The sequence below is a fragment of the Astatotilapia calliptera genome, chromosome 17, assembly GCF_964374335.1.
Source record: "Astatotilapia calliptera chromosome 17, fAstCal68.1, whole genome shotgun sequence".
In the NCBI taxonomy this organism is placed as follows: Eukaryota; Metazoa; Chordata; class Actinopteri; order Cichliformes; family Cichlidae; genus Astatotilapia; species Astatotilapia calliptera.
Window position 1 is genome coordinate 7,163,087 of NC_137438.1, and position 15,143 is coordinate 7,178,229.

The 15,143-nt window shown below is 39.3% G+C and overlaps 1 protein-coding gene across 1 annotated transcript; it reads left to right on the forward strand.

The window, feature by feature from the left end:
* Positions 1-299: 299 nt before the first annotated feature.
* Positions 300-12,324, forward strand: efcab7 (EF-hand calcium binding domain 7). The gene is made up of 13 exons (XM_026147735.2): positions 300-661; positions 2,429-2,640; positions 3,020-3,106; positions 3,558-3,735; positions 5,359-5,480; positions 7,607-7,748; positions 9,545-9,654; positions 9,854-10,017; positions 10,245-10,378; positions 10,490-10,638; positions 10,765-10,974; positions 11,333-11,440; positions 11,591-12,324. The coding sequence occupies exons 1-13, from the start codon at positions 532-534 to the stop codon at positions 11,669-11,671; spliced, it is 1,827 nt and encodes a 608-aa protein (XP_026003520.1). The 5' UTR covers positions 300-531; the 3' UTR covers positions 11,672-12,324.
* Positions 12,325-15,143: the final 2,819 nt, after the last annotated feature.

A 15,143-nucleotide genomic window follows, 5' to 3' on the forward strand; every position in this document is an offset into this window, starting at 1 on the left:
AAAGAGCTACCAAATTTTCACGGAAGAATACTTTATCCTTTTTTTTGTCTTTTTAAGTTTAAAGCCTTCAGGAACAGCTTACTATGCGATCGCATTTGTAGTTTTTATGTTTTGCTATATACGAACTTCCTAAAATACATTTTCCTAAAAACAAAGACTCAAACAACGTTTTAAATGCGATGTTTTTTTTATCATACATATTGTTTTTAATCACCTCGGCAGGGCAAACACCGCTTCACGTCCGTTTTAAAAGCAACCGGAACGTTTAACTTGTGTTTCTTCCGTGTCCGTTTTCATGCGTACCGTTGGATTTTTTTTGTTTACATAGCAACAGCCTAGATGTACCAGTATGATGTGTGACGATAAGTGTCATTGTTTCATTCTAATCTTATTCAATACACTGCATTTAGCTGGTTAAACATGACGGTCACAGCTTGATAATGAGGTAAAAGCTGCCATATCCGGCTACCGTTTTTTTCTAAGCTGGCGAGACTTAGCTAAGGGTAAGCAGGTCGATCTGTTCTTCGGAAGATGTCTTTTCAGGAGTCACCCCGTCCTTCTGAAGAGGATGAGGCTTTCTACATGCAGTGCAGAGCCGCGTACCTGGCTGTGTTCAGATCTAGTTTGACAAATATCACTTCGAAACAGCACTTATGCCGTGGTAAGCGAAGACAACTCACTGATTGTTAGCTAGCAACAAATAAACCTTTGTAAGCAGTTCATTGTGATTGTGATGTGTAGTAAGTAACAAGTTTTTATCGCTGAGTTTCACTATAATGGGCCACTTTTCTCTGTGTTCTATACTTATACTATGAAAAGAAATGATTGAAAGTAGAAAATGGGAATTTCCCCCAAACTCTGAGACCAGGGTGACCAGATCCCAACAACCTAAATGTGGGGCAAACATTAACAATGACGGGAGGTTTTTCATCGCTAATTTAAAGATAAAAATCCAGGATTGGTGTTTGCCATGTAAAGGCCAATTGTGTTTGCAGTTCTCTTAAGTAAAAGTTAAAATTTGCTCTTATAGCCTCATTCAACAGTCTTTATACACACTCTAATATTTTATTAGGGAAGCATCTATAAGCCTCCTTAAACTGGCACACTTATTTCTTCTGTCGCGGGGGGTGGGGGAGCTGAAGCCTATCCGAGCTGTCTTAGGGCAAGAGGCAGGGTACTGCATGTCTGTGGACTGTGGGAGGAAGTCTTAGTAACCGGAGAGATCCCATGTAAACAACAGGAGATCATGCAAATGCCACACAGAAAGACTCTGGCCTAATGGTGGAATTGAATTCAGGTGCTATCCACTGTGCCACCGTGCTGCCCAGTTTTTAGCAATAATTACCAATTATGACACACATATTCTCTGTGACTTCACACCATATTTCTCCCTCTGTTCAAACTGAAAATTCAACCAAAGCTGTGATTTTTTTTTAATGTTTTTATTTTTGGTGAATTGAAACTTGTAACTCTTTGATGAGTATGGCATTATACTGGCTAACCTTCTGACTATAAAAAAAAAACAAAAAACCCTCCATTCATGTGCATTTGGTAAAATCCAGTATGGAGAAAAGTGCATGTCCTGTAGAACCAGTTAAAATATGGGACAGGGGGTCAGGGAACAGAAATGCTGTGGCATTTCCACTTAAATCAAATCAAATCAAATCAAATCACTTTTATTGTCACATCACATGTGCAGGCACACTGGCACAGCACATGCGAGTGAAATTCTTGTGTGCGAGCCCCACAAGCAACAGAGATGTGCAAACACAACAACACAAACGAGCAAAATACAAGAATGGCCAACCTGAAACTAATAAATATATGTACAATATATAATAGTGTATGCATTTCTGGATGTGTATACTAAATATTTTCCTACGTGTGTGTGTGTGTGTGTGTGTGTATACACATTTTTACAAATTAAATAGTAAAAAAATAAAATAAAATAATAATAATAAAATATATAAAATATACAGAGTTGAATATGTGCAAAACAAGTGGCATTTATATACAGTGTGGAGTGCATAATGTTGAAGTTCCAGTAGTGAAGCTGAGGTGTCTATGACGTGTTCAGCAGTCTGATGGCCTGATGGAAAAAGCTGTCTCTCAGTCTGCTGGTACGGGACCGGATGCTGCAGAAGGACACTTAAAGAAGGACATCTGCTCATCCTATTTGGAAGGATGGCCAAATTTGAAAATAAACTTCACCTTAAGTGTTGAATTTAATTATAATTTCTATTGAAGTTGAGTCGGCATCAAATTTTTTGAGGTAAAAGGTTGCATATCTCACTGTAAAATTCTGTCGGTTCTATTCATCTGAATGATTTCCTTGTCCTGATTACCATCAGGACAATGTGGATACAGGGGGTTTCATTTATTTATTTATTTATTTGTGTAAACATTTGTTTCCTATTCCTCCATTCAGTTCTTCAACAAGCTGGTAGAAATCCATCCAGTGCCACTCTTAATAAATACTGGACTGCTACAACATCTAAGCTGAACTTTGATGACTTTTGTGAGATTCTCAAGCATGAGGAGAAAACTGAGGAGAGTGAGCTGATGAGAGTTTTTAAAAAGATGGATGTGAACGGTGACGGCTACATCACACACAGTGAACTGGAGAAGGCCTTAATCACTGTGAGTAGCCTAACACTTTGGATTAGATTTTCATCAAGTGGTTATACTTTAGTTATAAAGTGACTATGGTATGGTATATGGTTATATAAGTTTGTTATAGATGTCATTTTTGAGTTAACTGGCCACTTCATTAGGTACAACTCCCAAAAGGTTGATTCTGTTCATCTGGAATTAGCGTTTTCAGTGGGAGAAATGTTTCGTCACTCATCCAAGTGACTTCTAGAGACTGAACAGAATCAACCTTTTGGGATTTACTTACCTGGATGGTTGAGGATGCATCAAGACATTAGGTACAACTGTTCAGCTACTCATTACCTCAAATATCTTACTAGCAAATCACATGGCAAACGAACTGAAGCATATTTTCTTGCTCTTCTAGAGAGGAGAGAAAATGACAAAAGAGGAGGTGAATGCTATCTTCTCACTGGCTGACATCAACAAGGATGGCAAACTGCACTACGCAGAAGTAAGTGTAGACATATGAAATGACTTTTGCTGATTTTTATGTAATTATACTTTATAAACAGCTTATCTTAAAAGCCCTTGTCCCTGTTTCCTGTATCACAGATTGTACACACATACTGTACAGTGCAGTCGTGCAGCCTTAAAGAAACATTGAAGTTATCAGGTTTATACTGAATTTTCAGTCTTCCGTCATTATTCTTATTGCTTGCTTATACTGGACTTTTGTTATGGATACACTATATCTTAATATGCCATTTACTCAGAACATTAATGAGTAACACGAAATTCTAATTCTTCCTCATATTTGTTCCACATTCATGTTTATTTAATATGTCTTCTACTCATTCTTAACATTGCCTAACACCAGACTGTAAACATTCATCCCGCTGCTTGTTGCTTCAAAGTATCGCTCATGCATCATCCTCTTACTCTTGCTTTCCTGCTGCTGTCAGTTCTGCAGATTGTTTGCGTCTACAGTAGAGCAGTGTCAAACAGCTGCTTTGGAGAGACTTGATGCTGATGCCAAGCTGAAGAGACTGAACTTTGGCAGTCAATCATACAGCCCGCCAAAGAGCTCCGTGTCATCAGCATCATCAGCAACTCAGCGGGCGGACACGACGCCAAAGAAAGGTGCAGGATTCGACCTTCTAGCGAGAGCTAAAAGAAAAAAGGGATATCAAAATTTTGGTTAAAAAAACAACATCAACTATACAACAGTTTTGTGCAAAATTTTCATATATTTGGATGCACACCCATACACACAGATTTCCCATTTGCTCGGTTACTGATCGATTTTTCACTCACTCCATGACAAATCACCTCATTAAGACAGTCCATACATCATAATAGCCACACAATTAAGGTGGCCTGTTTGGAGGGAGGAGACTGTAAAGTGTTTTGATTTGAGTAATCATTTCTGCCATTAAGAGATTGACATTGGCTCTGTCAACTCTGAGGAAAACTCCAGGCGTTCAATCACTTTTGAAATCCCACGTGATTATTTTTCTTTTCTTTTCTTTTCTTTTTTTCGAAGTTGGTAATTTCCAACTTGCTAAACTACTATTTCTTACAAACATGAGAAATGTGTGCTTCTCCAGCCACTTTTTTTTTTTATTAAGTGGATGTTAAACGCTCACTTTTTCACTTTAGAAGCACTGTGTCGAAAAGAACCGAGGTCCAGGATGAGCGAGCCAAGGACAGGCTCACAGTGGGAAGATAGATGGGGTTGATTTAAGTGGTCAGTCCATGTTCATGTTATTGATTTGGAGGATTCCACCACTTCTCACTGGGGAGATGATGAGGGATTAGAGAGGAGGCCCAGTCCACCACTGCTGCAAAAACAAATGAGCTTCCAGATAGTAGTCGGGATTATCACATTATTGCGCCTCTCCCATGTATTGATTTATACGCGTTACATTTTAACAAGGCTCTGACACAAGATGCTACGTGATCGCACATGTTGAATGGGTTATTCTTCCAGCTCGAAAACAATTTGGACTGCTCATTTGGTCTTAGATTTGTCAGTAGAAACCAGAACTGCCCCAAGATATACATTTTAATCATATCAGACATGGGTAATTTTGACATATTTTTTTTCTCTTTACCAAGAACTGCTGAGAGATGATTATCTGTTCATTCTGCTGAAGAAAAAACTACCCCAACATTCAATGTGCGCTCACATGGAAGCTTTTGTTGGGGGGGGTTACGTTTTAATGCATCTGTAGACCGCCTAGAATAGTCCCAGCAAAATAGATCTGTGACAAACACAATGACAGTGGGTCTGTTTATTTCTTTGCTACGGTAATTTGCTCATAAGTCCGTCTCATTCCTTCGCATCTCCATTTCCCAGACTTCGAAACAATCAGACCACTCATTAGCAAATTGACATTTTCGAGCTTCAATTAGTCTTCGAGGAAAAAAAAAAAGTTGCGAGAGAAATAGATTTGAAAAGGAGCCGTTACACCACTTGTGCTTTCAAATGGGTCTGTAATTAATTCAACTGAGCTTGAACTCAAGACCACACTTTGCCAGAAGCCAAATGCAAGGTAGCCATGTTCGCATGAACTTGGAAATAGATTTTGGATAAGAATTAGGGAAGGCACAGGCTGGCCTAATTTATTTGTCAGTAAAAGATGCTGTGTGTGTGTGTGTGTGTGTGTGTGTGTGTGTGTGTGTGTGTGTGTGTGTGTGTGTGTGTGTGTGTGTGTGTGTCCATGAGAATTTTTACGTGTCTGGCCTGTGTGTGTGTTGCAGACAACCGCTCATCCTCCCGGCCTTCTTCAGCTCGCAGCAGACGTTCGTCTCTGTCAAGCTCAATCACGATGACATCCAGCAGCACTAAAGCCAACAAATTCCCAGAGCCTTCAGGTTTACAGGTAACCCCCTTCAGTCGTTTTGACTTCATAGCTACATCTAATGAATAACTTCATTATTGGTTAACCTGTCAGTTTTTCCCAGAGCCTCTCAGTCTATTACACTGGCTTGTACACTTGGAACCAGAGAAGAGTGTACATTTGTGTTTAATTTAACGAAATGAAATAATTAAGTGATAATGAAAGTCATCATCAATCAGTTTGTGCTTTAAATAAGAGTCCATCCATTGATATCACTGTTTTAAAACCACATTTTACCAGCATTTGATTAGAGAAAACTTAATTTAATGAGAAAATGAACAATATCTGTAGATGATTTGGAGTTTATGCATTGCTGTTAAGTTTGAATCACAGACCAAACTGGAAATATTAAGTACGTGGGGCCCTTGTGCGAGGGACCCCATTATAAGAAGCTCTACAGCGTTGCCTGGTGTCATGCAGTATTTTTGATGGGCAAATTTAGCCCAGGGCAGACAGATATACACTGTATTGATCTCACACTCTTTGTTTTCACTCTTTCTGGCTTAACCTCAGCTGGTTTGCTTTACAGCAAAAGGGGCGGTGGGGGTGGGGAGTAAATATATAAATAAAACTAACAACCCCCTGCTCCATCTCTCAGGTGCGAGCGCGGTGTTGAGATTGGAAAGGGCCAGACAACCTCGAGGTAAAAGAATGGTTGTCCAGAGATTACCTCTGAGGGGAAGTTCTGCTCGCCATATTGGCTTTTATATTGCCACAGGCTGATGACTGGGAGGTGGTGGGTGGAGGGTAGGATGTGTTTTTGTAACTGTGTGAATGTGTGTGTGGATGTGTGTGTGGGATGCAAATATGTCTTCATGAATAGAAACCCAGCCAGTAAGGATTATTCTTACTTATTCTGAGTGTTTGTGTTTATGTACAGGTTACAAGTGTAACAAAATGAGAAGGCTGCGGTTTAAATGCTCGTGTGTGTATGTGTGTGTGGTTGTGTTTGTGGCTGGTTCGGTGTCCTGTGACCCTGTGTGAAACAGTAAATCAGACCTGTGGCCGGAGCAGGTGACAGCGCCTGTATTAGTCTGCAGGCTGACCCTCTCTCTATGGGGGCATTAATTCTGATGTCTTTAAGCAGTGGATGGGAGCCTGTGGCATTTCCCCTCATTTAATATTGTCTGGACAAACCTCTGAAGTGTTATGGTTTGATCTTTTATGCCTCTCAGCCCAAGATAAATACTTTGAGAAAATAGCTTTTCTCTAAAGGAGTGACATGCTCCGTCTTTATGGTACTTTCTTTGTTTAACTTGGTGATTTATTTGTCCACTAAAAGGATATATAGCCTATTCCAGACGCGGTTGGCCCTCAATGCCCTCTTACCGTGTGTCCACACCAACTGTGTTTTCATTTAATGTGTCTCCAATGAGTGGAATGAAAACTTCCTCGCGCTGATGTTCCTGTTCAATTTCAAATTATGACCTCATTTCGGTTGTGCTGCCAGAAATAAGAACAACAGGATTTCAAAAGGAGAGAAATATTAGGATTCATAAATTTTGCCAAAGTAGCCTCTTGATAGTTTTGAATGACCGCTGGCCCAAGATTGAAAAGTCTGTATTTATCAAAGTTAAATGGACTCCAATTTGCCATATCAAGTCCTAGAGGAAGATTTAGTTGAGGCTGCGGCAGAAAGGCAGTAGGACTCTGCTGCCCTCCTCTGGATCAGCGCGTGTATAACGTGTGTTTTCATGCTGCCGAGCTGACATTAGCTGGGTAATAATGGATATGCCCCCATGAAGATTGGAGTGGTAATTATCTCAATGGCACTTTCTGTTAATCAAGCGAGCTGCTTAACTGTTATGACTGACTGCTTTATTCACTTTGTCCCTATCACGAGATCAGTCCTCCTGTTAAACAGGAGCTGCACATTAGTTTTGGTTTCTGCTGAATTAATGTGTTTTGTTGTCAACCAGGAAAACTGTGTCCAGATTGTGTTGAGATCTAAGATGGGGTCACACGTAGTAAAACTTAATAGCATACAAGTAACTAAGGAAAACTGTACACATAGTATTTATGCAACTGTAACAACTGTTATTCCTCACTGTTTCCTCAATATTATATTAATGTCTGAGTCAGAACAGGAATATTTTCCATTTTTCTAGGGTTGGAATCACAGTTTTATGAAAGGCTGCTTCTTTTTGGAAGACGACGGGAGTATCAGCGCTCTGCAGTACCAGCTCCACATCCCCCACACGACAACCGTCTACCTAACCATCCAACCACTCGGCCTCAGCCACAGACCTGGTTGGTACTTAAACTGCAGATACAGAGGAAATGTATCTTTTTAGAGAAAATATTGTCTCATTTTGAATTTGATCTCAAAAAGCTGGAGCAGGCATCTGTTTACCGCTGTGTAGCATCACCTCTTCTTTTAACAACAGTCTGTAAACATGCGGGAACTGAGCAGAGCAGCTGCTGGACTTTTAGGAGAGGATGTCGTTCCATCTTCTCTGATTTAGGATTCTAGCTGTGCAACAGTCCTGAGTCTTTTTGTAGAAATATTTTTTTCTTTCATGATGCCCCAAATGTTTTCACTTGGTGAAAAGTCTGGACTGCAGACAGGCCAGTTCCGCACCCGGGTTCTTCTACTGTGAAGCCGTGCTGTTGTAATAGAAGCAGTTTGTGGATTACCATTTTGTTGCTGGAATATGCGATGCTTTCTCTGAAAAAGATGTCAGGATGGGCGCATGCGTTGCTCTAAAATCTGCTTTTCAGCATCGATGGTGTCAGTTTAGCCTGTGTTTGTAGATGGCATAGTGAACTATGTTCGCAGTGATTTCTGAAAGGGTTCCTGATTTCCACACCAGTGCCACTTGAGGGCCTGAAGTTCACAGACATCGAATGCTGATCTTAATCTCTAATTCTCTTAACCTTTTGATGATATTATGAAAGACAGATTATGAGATATTCAAAACCATTTCAACTTTATGTTGAGGAACATTATCCTGAAATTCATCCACTATTTGTAGACGTGAACTTCTGCCCAGCTTTTCTTCTGAGAAACTCTAAGATGCTCTTTTATACCCAGTCATATTACTGGCCTGTTGTCAGTTAACATAATTAGTTGTTCCTCCAACTTAGGACCGGTTACTTCTCTAGCCTTTTGTTCCTCTGTCACAACGTTTTTGAGACATGCTGCTGCTGTCAAATTCAAAATGAGCTGATATTTTTCTTAAAATGGTCCATTTTGTCACTTTAAACATTTCTACAGTGAATGAAATATAAGTTTATGGGATTTACTAATCATTGAATTCTGTTTTCATTTAGAATTTGCATAGTGTCCCGTCTCTTTTCTTTTGAGTTGGGGTTGTGTATATTACTATAAGAAAGGGACAGGGCCATATTTAATCTCTCACTGGAATACCCCGATGGTACTTTGGAGTAATGCAGGGGATAACGACATAATGTCATGTTTTGTAGTTCATCTGAGGTTGTATTTACCTCATTTTTTAGACCTGCTGGTGAGGTTATTTTTATTATCCCGATATATAAAAACTGAAAGAGGTTGTACTTTATTTTTCAGACGACTTTAACTGGGTGAAGAAACATTTCAAAGGGGGTGTACATTATTGAACAGTGTTTGAGAACCACTGTTTGAGCTGAGTGGTTTTAGATGTTCCCTGTGATGCTGTAACATAAAGTATTGTAGAATAGAAATCACAAAGAAGATCTACTTTCCTTTTGCTGTTTAAAAATCTGTTACATCGTGTAGCATCAGGTCAGACTGAATTTCAGCTCAGTGGAAGATCATTTATTAGGAAGGCGCACATCAGTTTATTTGTTTTGGCTCAATCAGTAGACTGACTGGATTAATGTGGGCTGCAAAAAGTCTTCGAGGAATGTAAAATCTCATCGGTCCATTTCATTTTGTACAATCAGAAAAAAACGTTGAAAATCTTGGGTAAGTTGATCTTCTTTGAACCCTCCCTTATTGCTTGTAGGGTAAAAATCTGTGCTGAATTAAATAGTCTGTAGAGCTAAAATGTTAAAGTCCTGTGTAAAATCTTTATGCATTCATGTGGTTTTGCTCTAATTTTCAGACAAGTCCTCAGCATGGATGACAGTGGACACAGCACTTTTTGTCATGTCAGCTGGTGAAACTAAAGAAGACACAAATTTAGTGTGTTTCACTGAGTCAAAAGACAAAGAAGTAAGTTTGGCTGTCTTAACAGGTCCGTATTATTAAATCAGTCCCATTGGGACTTGATTGATTTAAAAGCCAGACCCAGATCCACTGATATCATAAAAGCTGGAATCATTTGGGAAGCTGAAATGTGATGATATTGTATGCCAGGATATTTTTGGTGTTGTCTGTTTACTGTGCAACCTCTTTTTTTCTATCTCTGTAGAAGTATATTTGGAAAGGGGAACTGAATGCTGGGACATACCACCTGCTTCCCTTCACCAGTGGCTGCAGGTTAAAGAAAAGGAGCAGAAAGAGCCCTTCTGGTAAACCCGTGGAGTTGTTCTACAGGACTGACACAGAAGAACTAGACCTGACCAGGGAGTTCAGGTGAGGCTGTCTCAGTTTTACAGTGTTTGACTGGTGAGAATTTCAGTGTTTACTAATCTATAAAATGTTTATAAAGCTCAGTGGATCCACACTGGGATAAAAGTGTGCCGTGCTTTGCTACCTCTGTTCTTCTCACAGGACCTGAAGGAGTGAGGACATCTGAAAAAGTTGAAGTTGGCTGCCTGCAGGTCTGCTGATATTTCTGTGTTGCTCTGTTTCTGCCACAGGGAGGTGCTGTCTGACATTTTTGAGATTATAGACCTTGATGGCAATGGTTTGCTCAGCCTGGAGGAGTACAATTTCTTTGAGCTCAGGACCAGCGGAGAGAAGTGTGACAAGGATGCCTGGGCCGTCTGCAAAGGTAAAAATTATGAAATTAATATGAAATTAATTGGAGGAGAAGGCGCTATTACAGTATTATATTGATATTACGGTGATATTAAAGCTGTCTTCTACCTCCTTGTGGTAACAGAAAACTTTGATATGAGAAAGAACCAGCTGACACGACAGGGATTCATGGAGCTGAACCTGATGGAGGCCACTGAGAAAGATGGAGACCCTGCAGACATGTGGGTCACGCTGGAAGCTATGGGTTACAACCGTATGCTGGAGCTGGTAGAGGTAGGTTTGCATATATGGTTTTAGTCAGAATACATAAACATACATCCTTGGCATACATGCAATAGCCTGATATCAGGCACACATCATGACTACTTACTACATAAACCCTCCCTCCCGCTCCACCAGGCCTGTCCATTCCAGATAGACGTATACTGTGAAAGCACTCAGCCATCCATCCAGCCCCTCAGCATGGATTCAGGGCCCAAGCTTCTGAACCAGGCGCTCCAGAAGTCCATCACAGCTAGAACAGGGGCCAAAGCACTGAGGGGACACGACAATGTGTTCATCTACACCTACAAAGGGGAGCACAGGATTTCCTCCCTCATTACCAACAAGGTAGAGTACAAAATTTGTGTAGGAGGAATTATAAGAATGTCACAGATAATCCCTTAAATAAAAATGGTGTTCGTTTAGAGCATCAACGTGATTGATACTTGTATTTGCCAAACATCTGCAGTGGATAGCACTACCCAAACCTTACTGTCTTAATACAGTCAACTGCTATAGAGACGCACTATTCATTTGTAATTGTTATGCAGCAGCAGTGTCCTTTCTCATAGCAACGAGAGCGACTCTAAAAGAATGATCCAGTGAAGCAAAGCAGCTACTTTATAAGAGTGCACCTGATTATCATGAGAATGTTTAGCTTTATTCTGTGTAATAATCAGTTGCACACTGACTGCTTTGATTGCAGACAAACCAGAGCGTGACTGTGCATGTGAACAACGAGCAGAGCAGGAACTGCTGCAGTAGCAGAGGCATGACAGTGTTTGCTGTAGAAGTGCCAGCCAGGACTAAAATGGTAAGTAGGCATGGTAACAATGCTGCTTTGCTAATATTATAATGAATTTATAATCATTATTATTTTATTAGAAGAAAAAAGACACTTTAACATTTAAGTTATTCACTCCATGTAAAAAGCATGATGCAGGATATTGATGATTTCCTGTAGGTGTGCCAACATGTTCTACCCATCAATGAAAAACAGGACTGGATCTACAGCTGTGTGGAGACCATACTACCCGGAATGTAAAGTCCAGCCTGAATGGACAGCTCTTTATATTCTGGCTAAAATGTATTCGTCAAGGTTTTAAATGTGGGCACTAAAGAGCGATTTGTTCTATATCTGGCATTATATCATGAATGTGAATTATCATAAGTTGTTCTAGCTCTGCTTTAATGATTATGTGTATTTTTTTACTGTGAGAAATGGCTGAGTGCCTAATCATTTCAGCTGCCTGACTTGTTGCCTGGCCTGTAATATTGAATTTGTAGGTAGTCGATGAGTTTTGTGTAACATCTGGTTATAATGGAGACGGTTAACAATTTTCCTGCTGTTTTAAGTTGTTTTCTTTTTCCTTCTGTTGTTTTATTATTATTGTTATTATCTTTATTATTTCTCTCTGTTGAATTTGTCTTTGTTACTTTGTTATTACTGTGATACATGGAATCAAGGATTGAAGATTAAGGGTTTAATTTCTAACATTTAGAAAATCATGTCATTATTATCATGTCACAATAGAGTGTTATGTCATTATTAGGGACACAACACTTTCTTATGTTCATTTTTTTTTTATCACTCTTGTCATGTAACGGTGGATTTTACTTATGTTAATATTGCTGAATGTCATTACCATCTTGTTTCGACAGAACAGATAAGAAAATTAAAGGAAAAGAACAAAAGTCCTTCTGTTCACATAAATGTGTTTGAAAATTAGTAATACTAATTATTTGAAAAAAATCTCTTACAGCAATATTGAAAATTCCTGTCAAGGATTCATTAAATTTGACATTAGAGAATTATCAGCAAGTTTTCCATAAACACAGGAATGTCATTCTGGCTCCAACATTGTCTCCTGGAATTAGAGACACTTGTAAGTACATGTTTAGCTGATTGTGGCCATCACTGAAGTCATTAATTTTGTTACATAGTCTTGCAGTTCAAGAATATTTATAAAGAATCAGAATGATTTTAGGCACAGATAACAGTTGTGAAAAGCAGATTTTCAATTCCAATTGTGAAGAAGACATAAACTGATCCTAGTTCACACTGAACTGCAGCAGTTTAAATGCTGTGGATGTTTGTTGAATGTAACCAAGAATTGTGCCTTAACTTTCATTCAAGCTTTGCAGACTATACAACCGTGCAGCTATTCATCCATACTCTTTACAGGGTATGGAGGGGTTGGGGATTTGGGGGTTGGCAATGAAATGCATTCCTTTGCATTGCACTCGGGTCTAAGCTTTATTTGCCCTTGGCCTTTCTAGTCGAGTACAGTGTTGACCTTCTATTTATATCTCTCAGGCCATTATTTGACCTTTGACTTTCTCTACTGAAACAGTAGAGCCAGCTCACTAAATGTCACATGACATGTGAGATGCATTTAATGTTTCAGGCCCCTGTCTGCTCTTCTTTTCCCAACATAGGGGTTTGGTGTCATTCAGCTGCTTGCAGTTGGACAGTGGCTTTGCCAAACGACTTCTCCGTTATGTGTGTTTTACAAGAGATTTAGTTTCTTTTTTTGCGTGTTGCTAGTTACAATAATGGAAATCCTTCACTTGCATGCAATCTGTGTGATTTGTGGGTTGCAAACTCTTTAGCAATTGTTTTTGTAACAGTCTGATCATTAATTCTTTTTCCTCACATACTTTTGTTCATCCCTTGATACACTTCTGGAAACATTTCTTATGAAGAACAGATCCCTGTTCTTTAAAACCAGGAACCCACTCACACATTGATATTTACTGCTAATCCCAGAAGTTCATATTTCTTGTAATACTGGTTTGTTTTTCTCAATGAAATTAATTGGGTTCAAATTTGTGTTCTAATGTTATAGTCGGAAACTTTTTTTCCCTGCAACTGTTAATATGCATTTTATAAATGTATATCGTAGTGTACAAAAGTGTTACCGCTCTTTTTTTTATATATAGCATTAGTCAATGCTGTTCATGTCCGTTAACATGGACGTGAACAGTTTACGTATAAGAAGGTACCTAACTCAAGAGATGACCCATTGTTGTGTTTGCACATAACAGACAACACAGCAAAAAACTAGCAGCTTGTTGGAAAAATCCAATTTGTTCCATTTTTGTTTTGTTGAGTCTATGAAAAATCCCAATAATAAAACAGTTTGACAGGCTTTAAATAGTATGTATGCACCAACAATATAATTCTGAAATAGCTAATTGTTGAAAACTTGGAATATCTCAGCATGGTGTGCAATGTCCTTAAAGGAAATTGGGCAAGTGGAGGACAAAAGAAGATATGTCAGTCCTGAAAAAACAGACTACAGCAGATGAACAGTATCTGAAAGTCATATTTTTAAGAAACGGGGGGAAAAAATCCAGACACAGCACCAGAGAAATGATTAACCTTCAGTTGATCCATCTACTGTTCACTGAAGCCTCATCATGGGGCAGGGATAGCTCAGTAGGTAGAGTGGTTGCCCCATGATCGGAAGGTCGGGGGTTCGATTCCCCTTAACAGCTACCCTGAGGTACCCCTGAGCAAGGTACCGTCCCTACACACTGCTCCCCGGGCGCCCAATGGCTGCCCACTGCTTCACTGAGTGAATGGGTTAAATGCAGAGAGCAATTTCCCCACGGGGCTCAATAAAGTACAATAATAATCAGAATTGGTCTCAGTAACCAATGGAAATGGGGAGAAAAGGCTGAGGTATGCCAAATTACACAAGAAAAGGACTGAAAATCAGTGGCAACAGGTATGACTGAGCAATTAATCCAAGTCTGAGATTTGTAGTTCAAATCATCATCAGTATTTACAGAAAAGATCAGGAGAGAGGTGCAACAGTGAGCCCACAGCCATATGCAAAACATATGGAGCCTCTGTTTTTGTAGTCTGATCCCAAACACAATTCAGTGAAAGCATACCTAGATAGAAGAAGACACAATGGAATACTATCAGTCATGGATTGGCCTCCACATAGACTGGACCTCAACATTATTGTAGCAGTGCTGTATTTATGTTTACGTTTGCACATGTTTCTATAAATTGTTGCACCTATTTTCCATTTCTCAGCACAATATGAAGAATTTGCACAGTACTTCTGTACTTAAGGACAACCTTCTGTTTTGACAGATCTGATGGTAAACTTTGTTCTACTTATGTTGATCAAACACTGTGAAGCAAAAGGCAAACAGCAATGGGTCGAAACTGGCTATGTCGCAAGCGTTACCCTGCAAATAATCATACATCTTTTTCTATGAGTATTGCAGGTGTAACTTCGTTCTCACACAATAGAAACTGCTTGTTTCATACAGTGGATGATGAACTGTAGGGAAGATTTGTATTCTCACTCAGTGTTTAAATTTGACCACTTTAAACCACCGAAAATGATCACTTTACGAATAAAGAGTCTACCATAATTCTGTATTCATTAATGTTATAAAAATGTATGTATAACACTATTTAGATCTTTTAAAAAATGCAAAATATTATTGTTTTTGGTGTTAGTGGCTAATACATCTCAGACACTTAGGGGATG

Excerpts from the sequence above, each read along its gene's own strand:
- efcab7 (XM_026147735.2), top strand. The coding sequence starts at position 532 with ATGTCTTTTCAGGAGTCACCCCGTCCTTCTGAAGAGGATGAGGCTTTC. Across the intron at positions 5,481-7,606 it reads CAGAGCCTTCAGGTTTACAG|GGTTGGAATCACAGTTTTAT; the intron begins GTAACCCCCTTC and ends CCATTTTTCTAG. Across the intron at positions 9,655-9,853 it reads CTGAGTCAAAAGACAAAGAA|AAGTATATTTGGAAAGGGGA; the intron begins GTAAGTTTGGCT and ends CTATCTCTGTAG.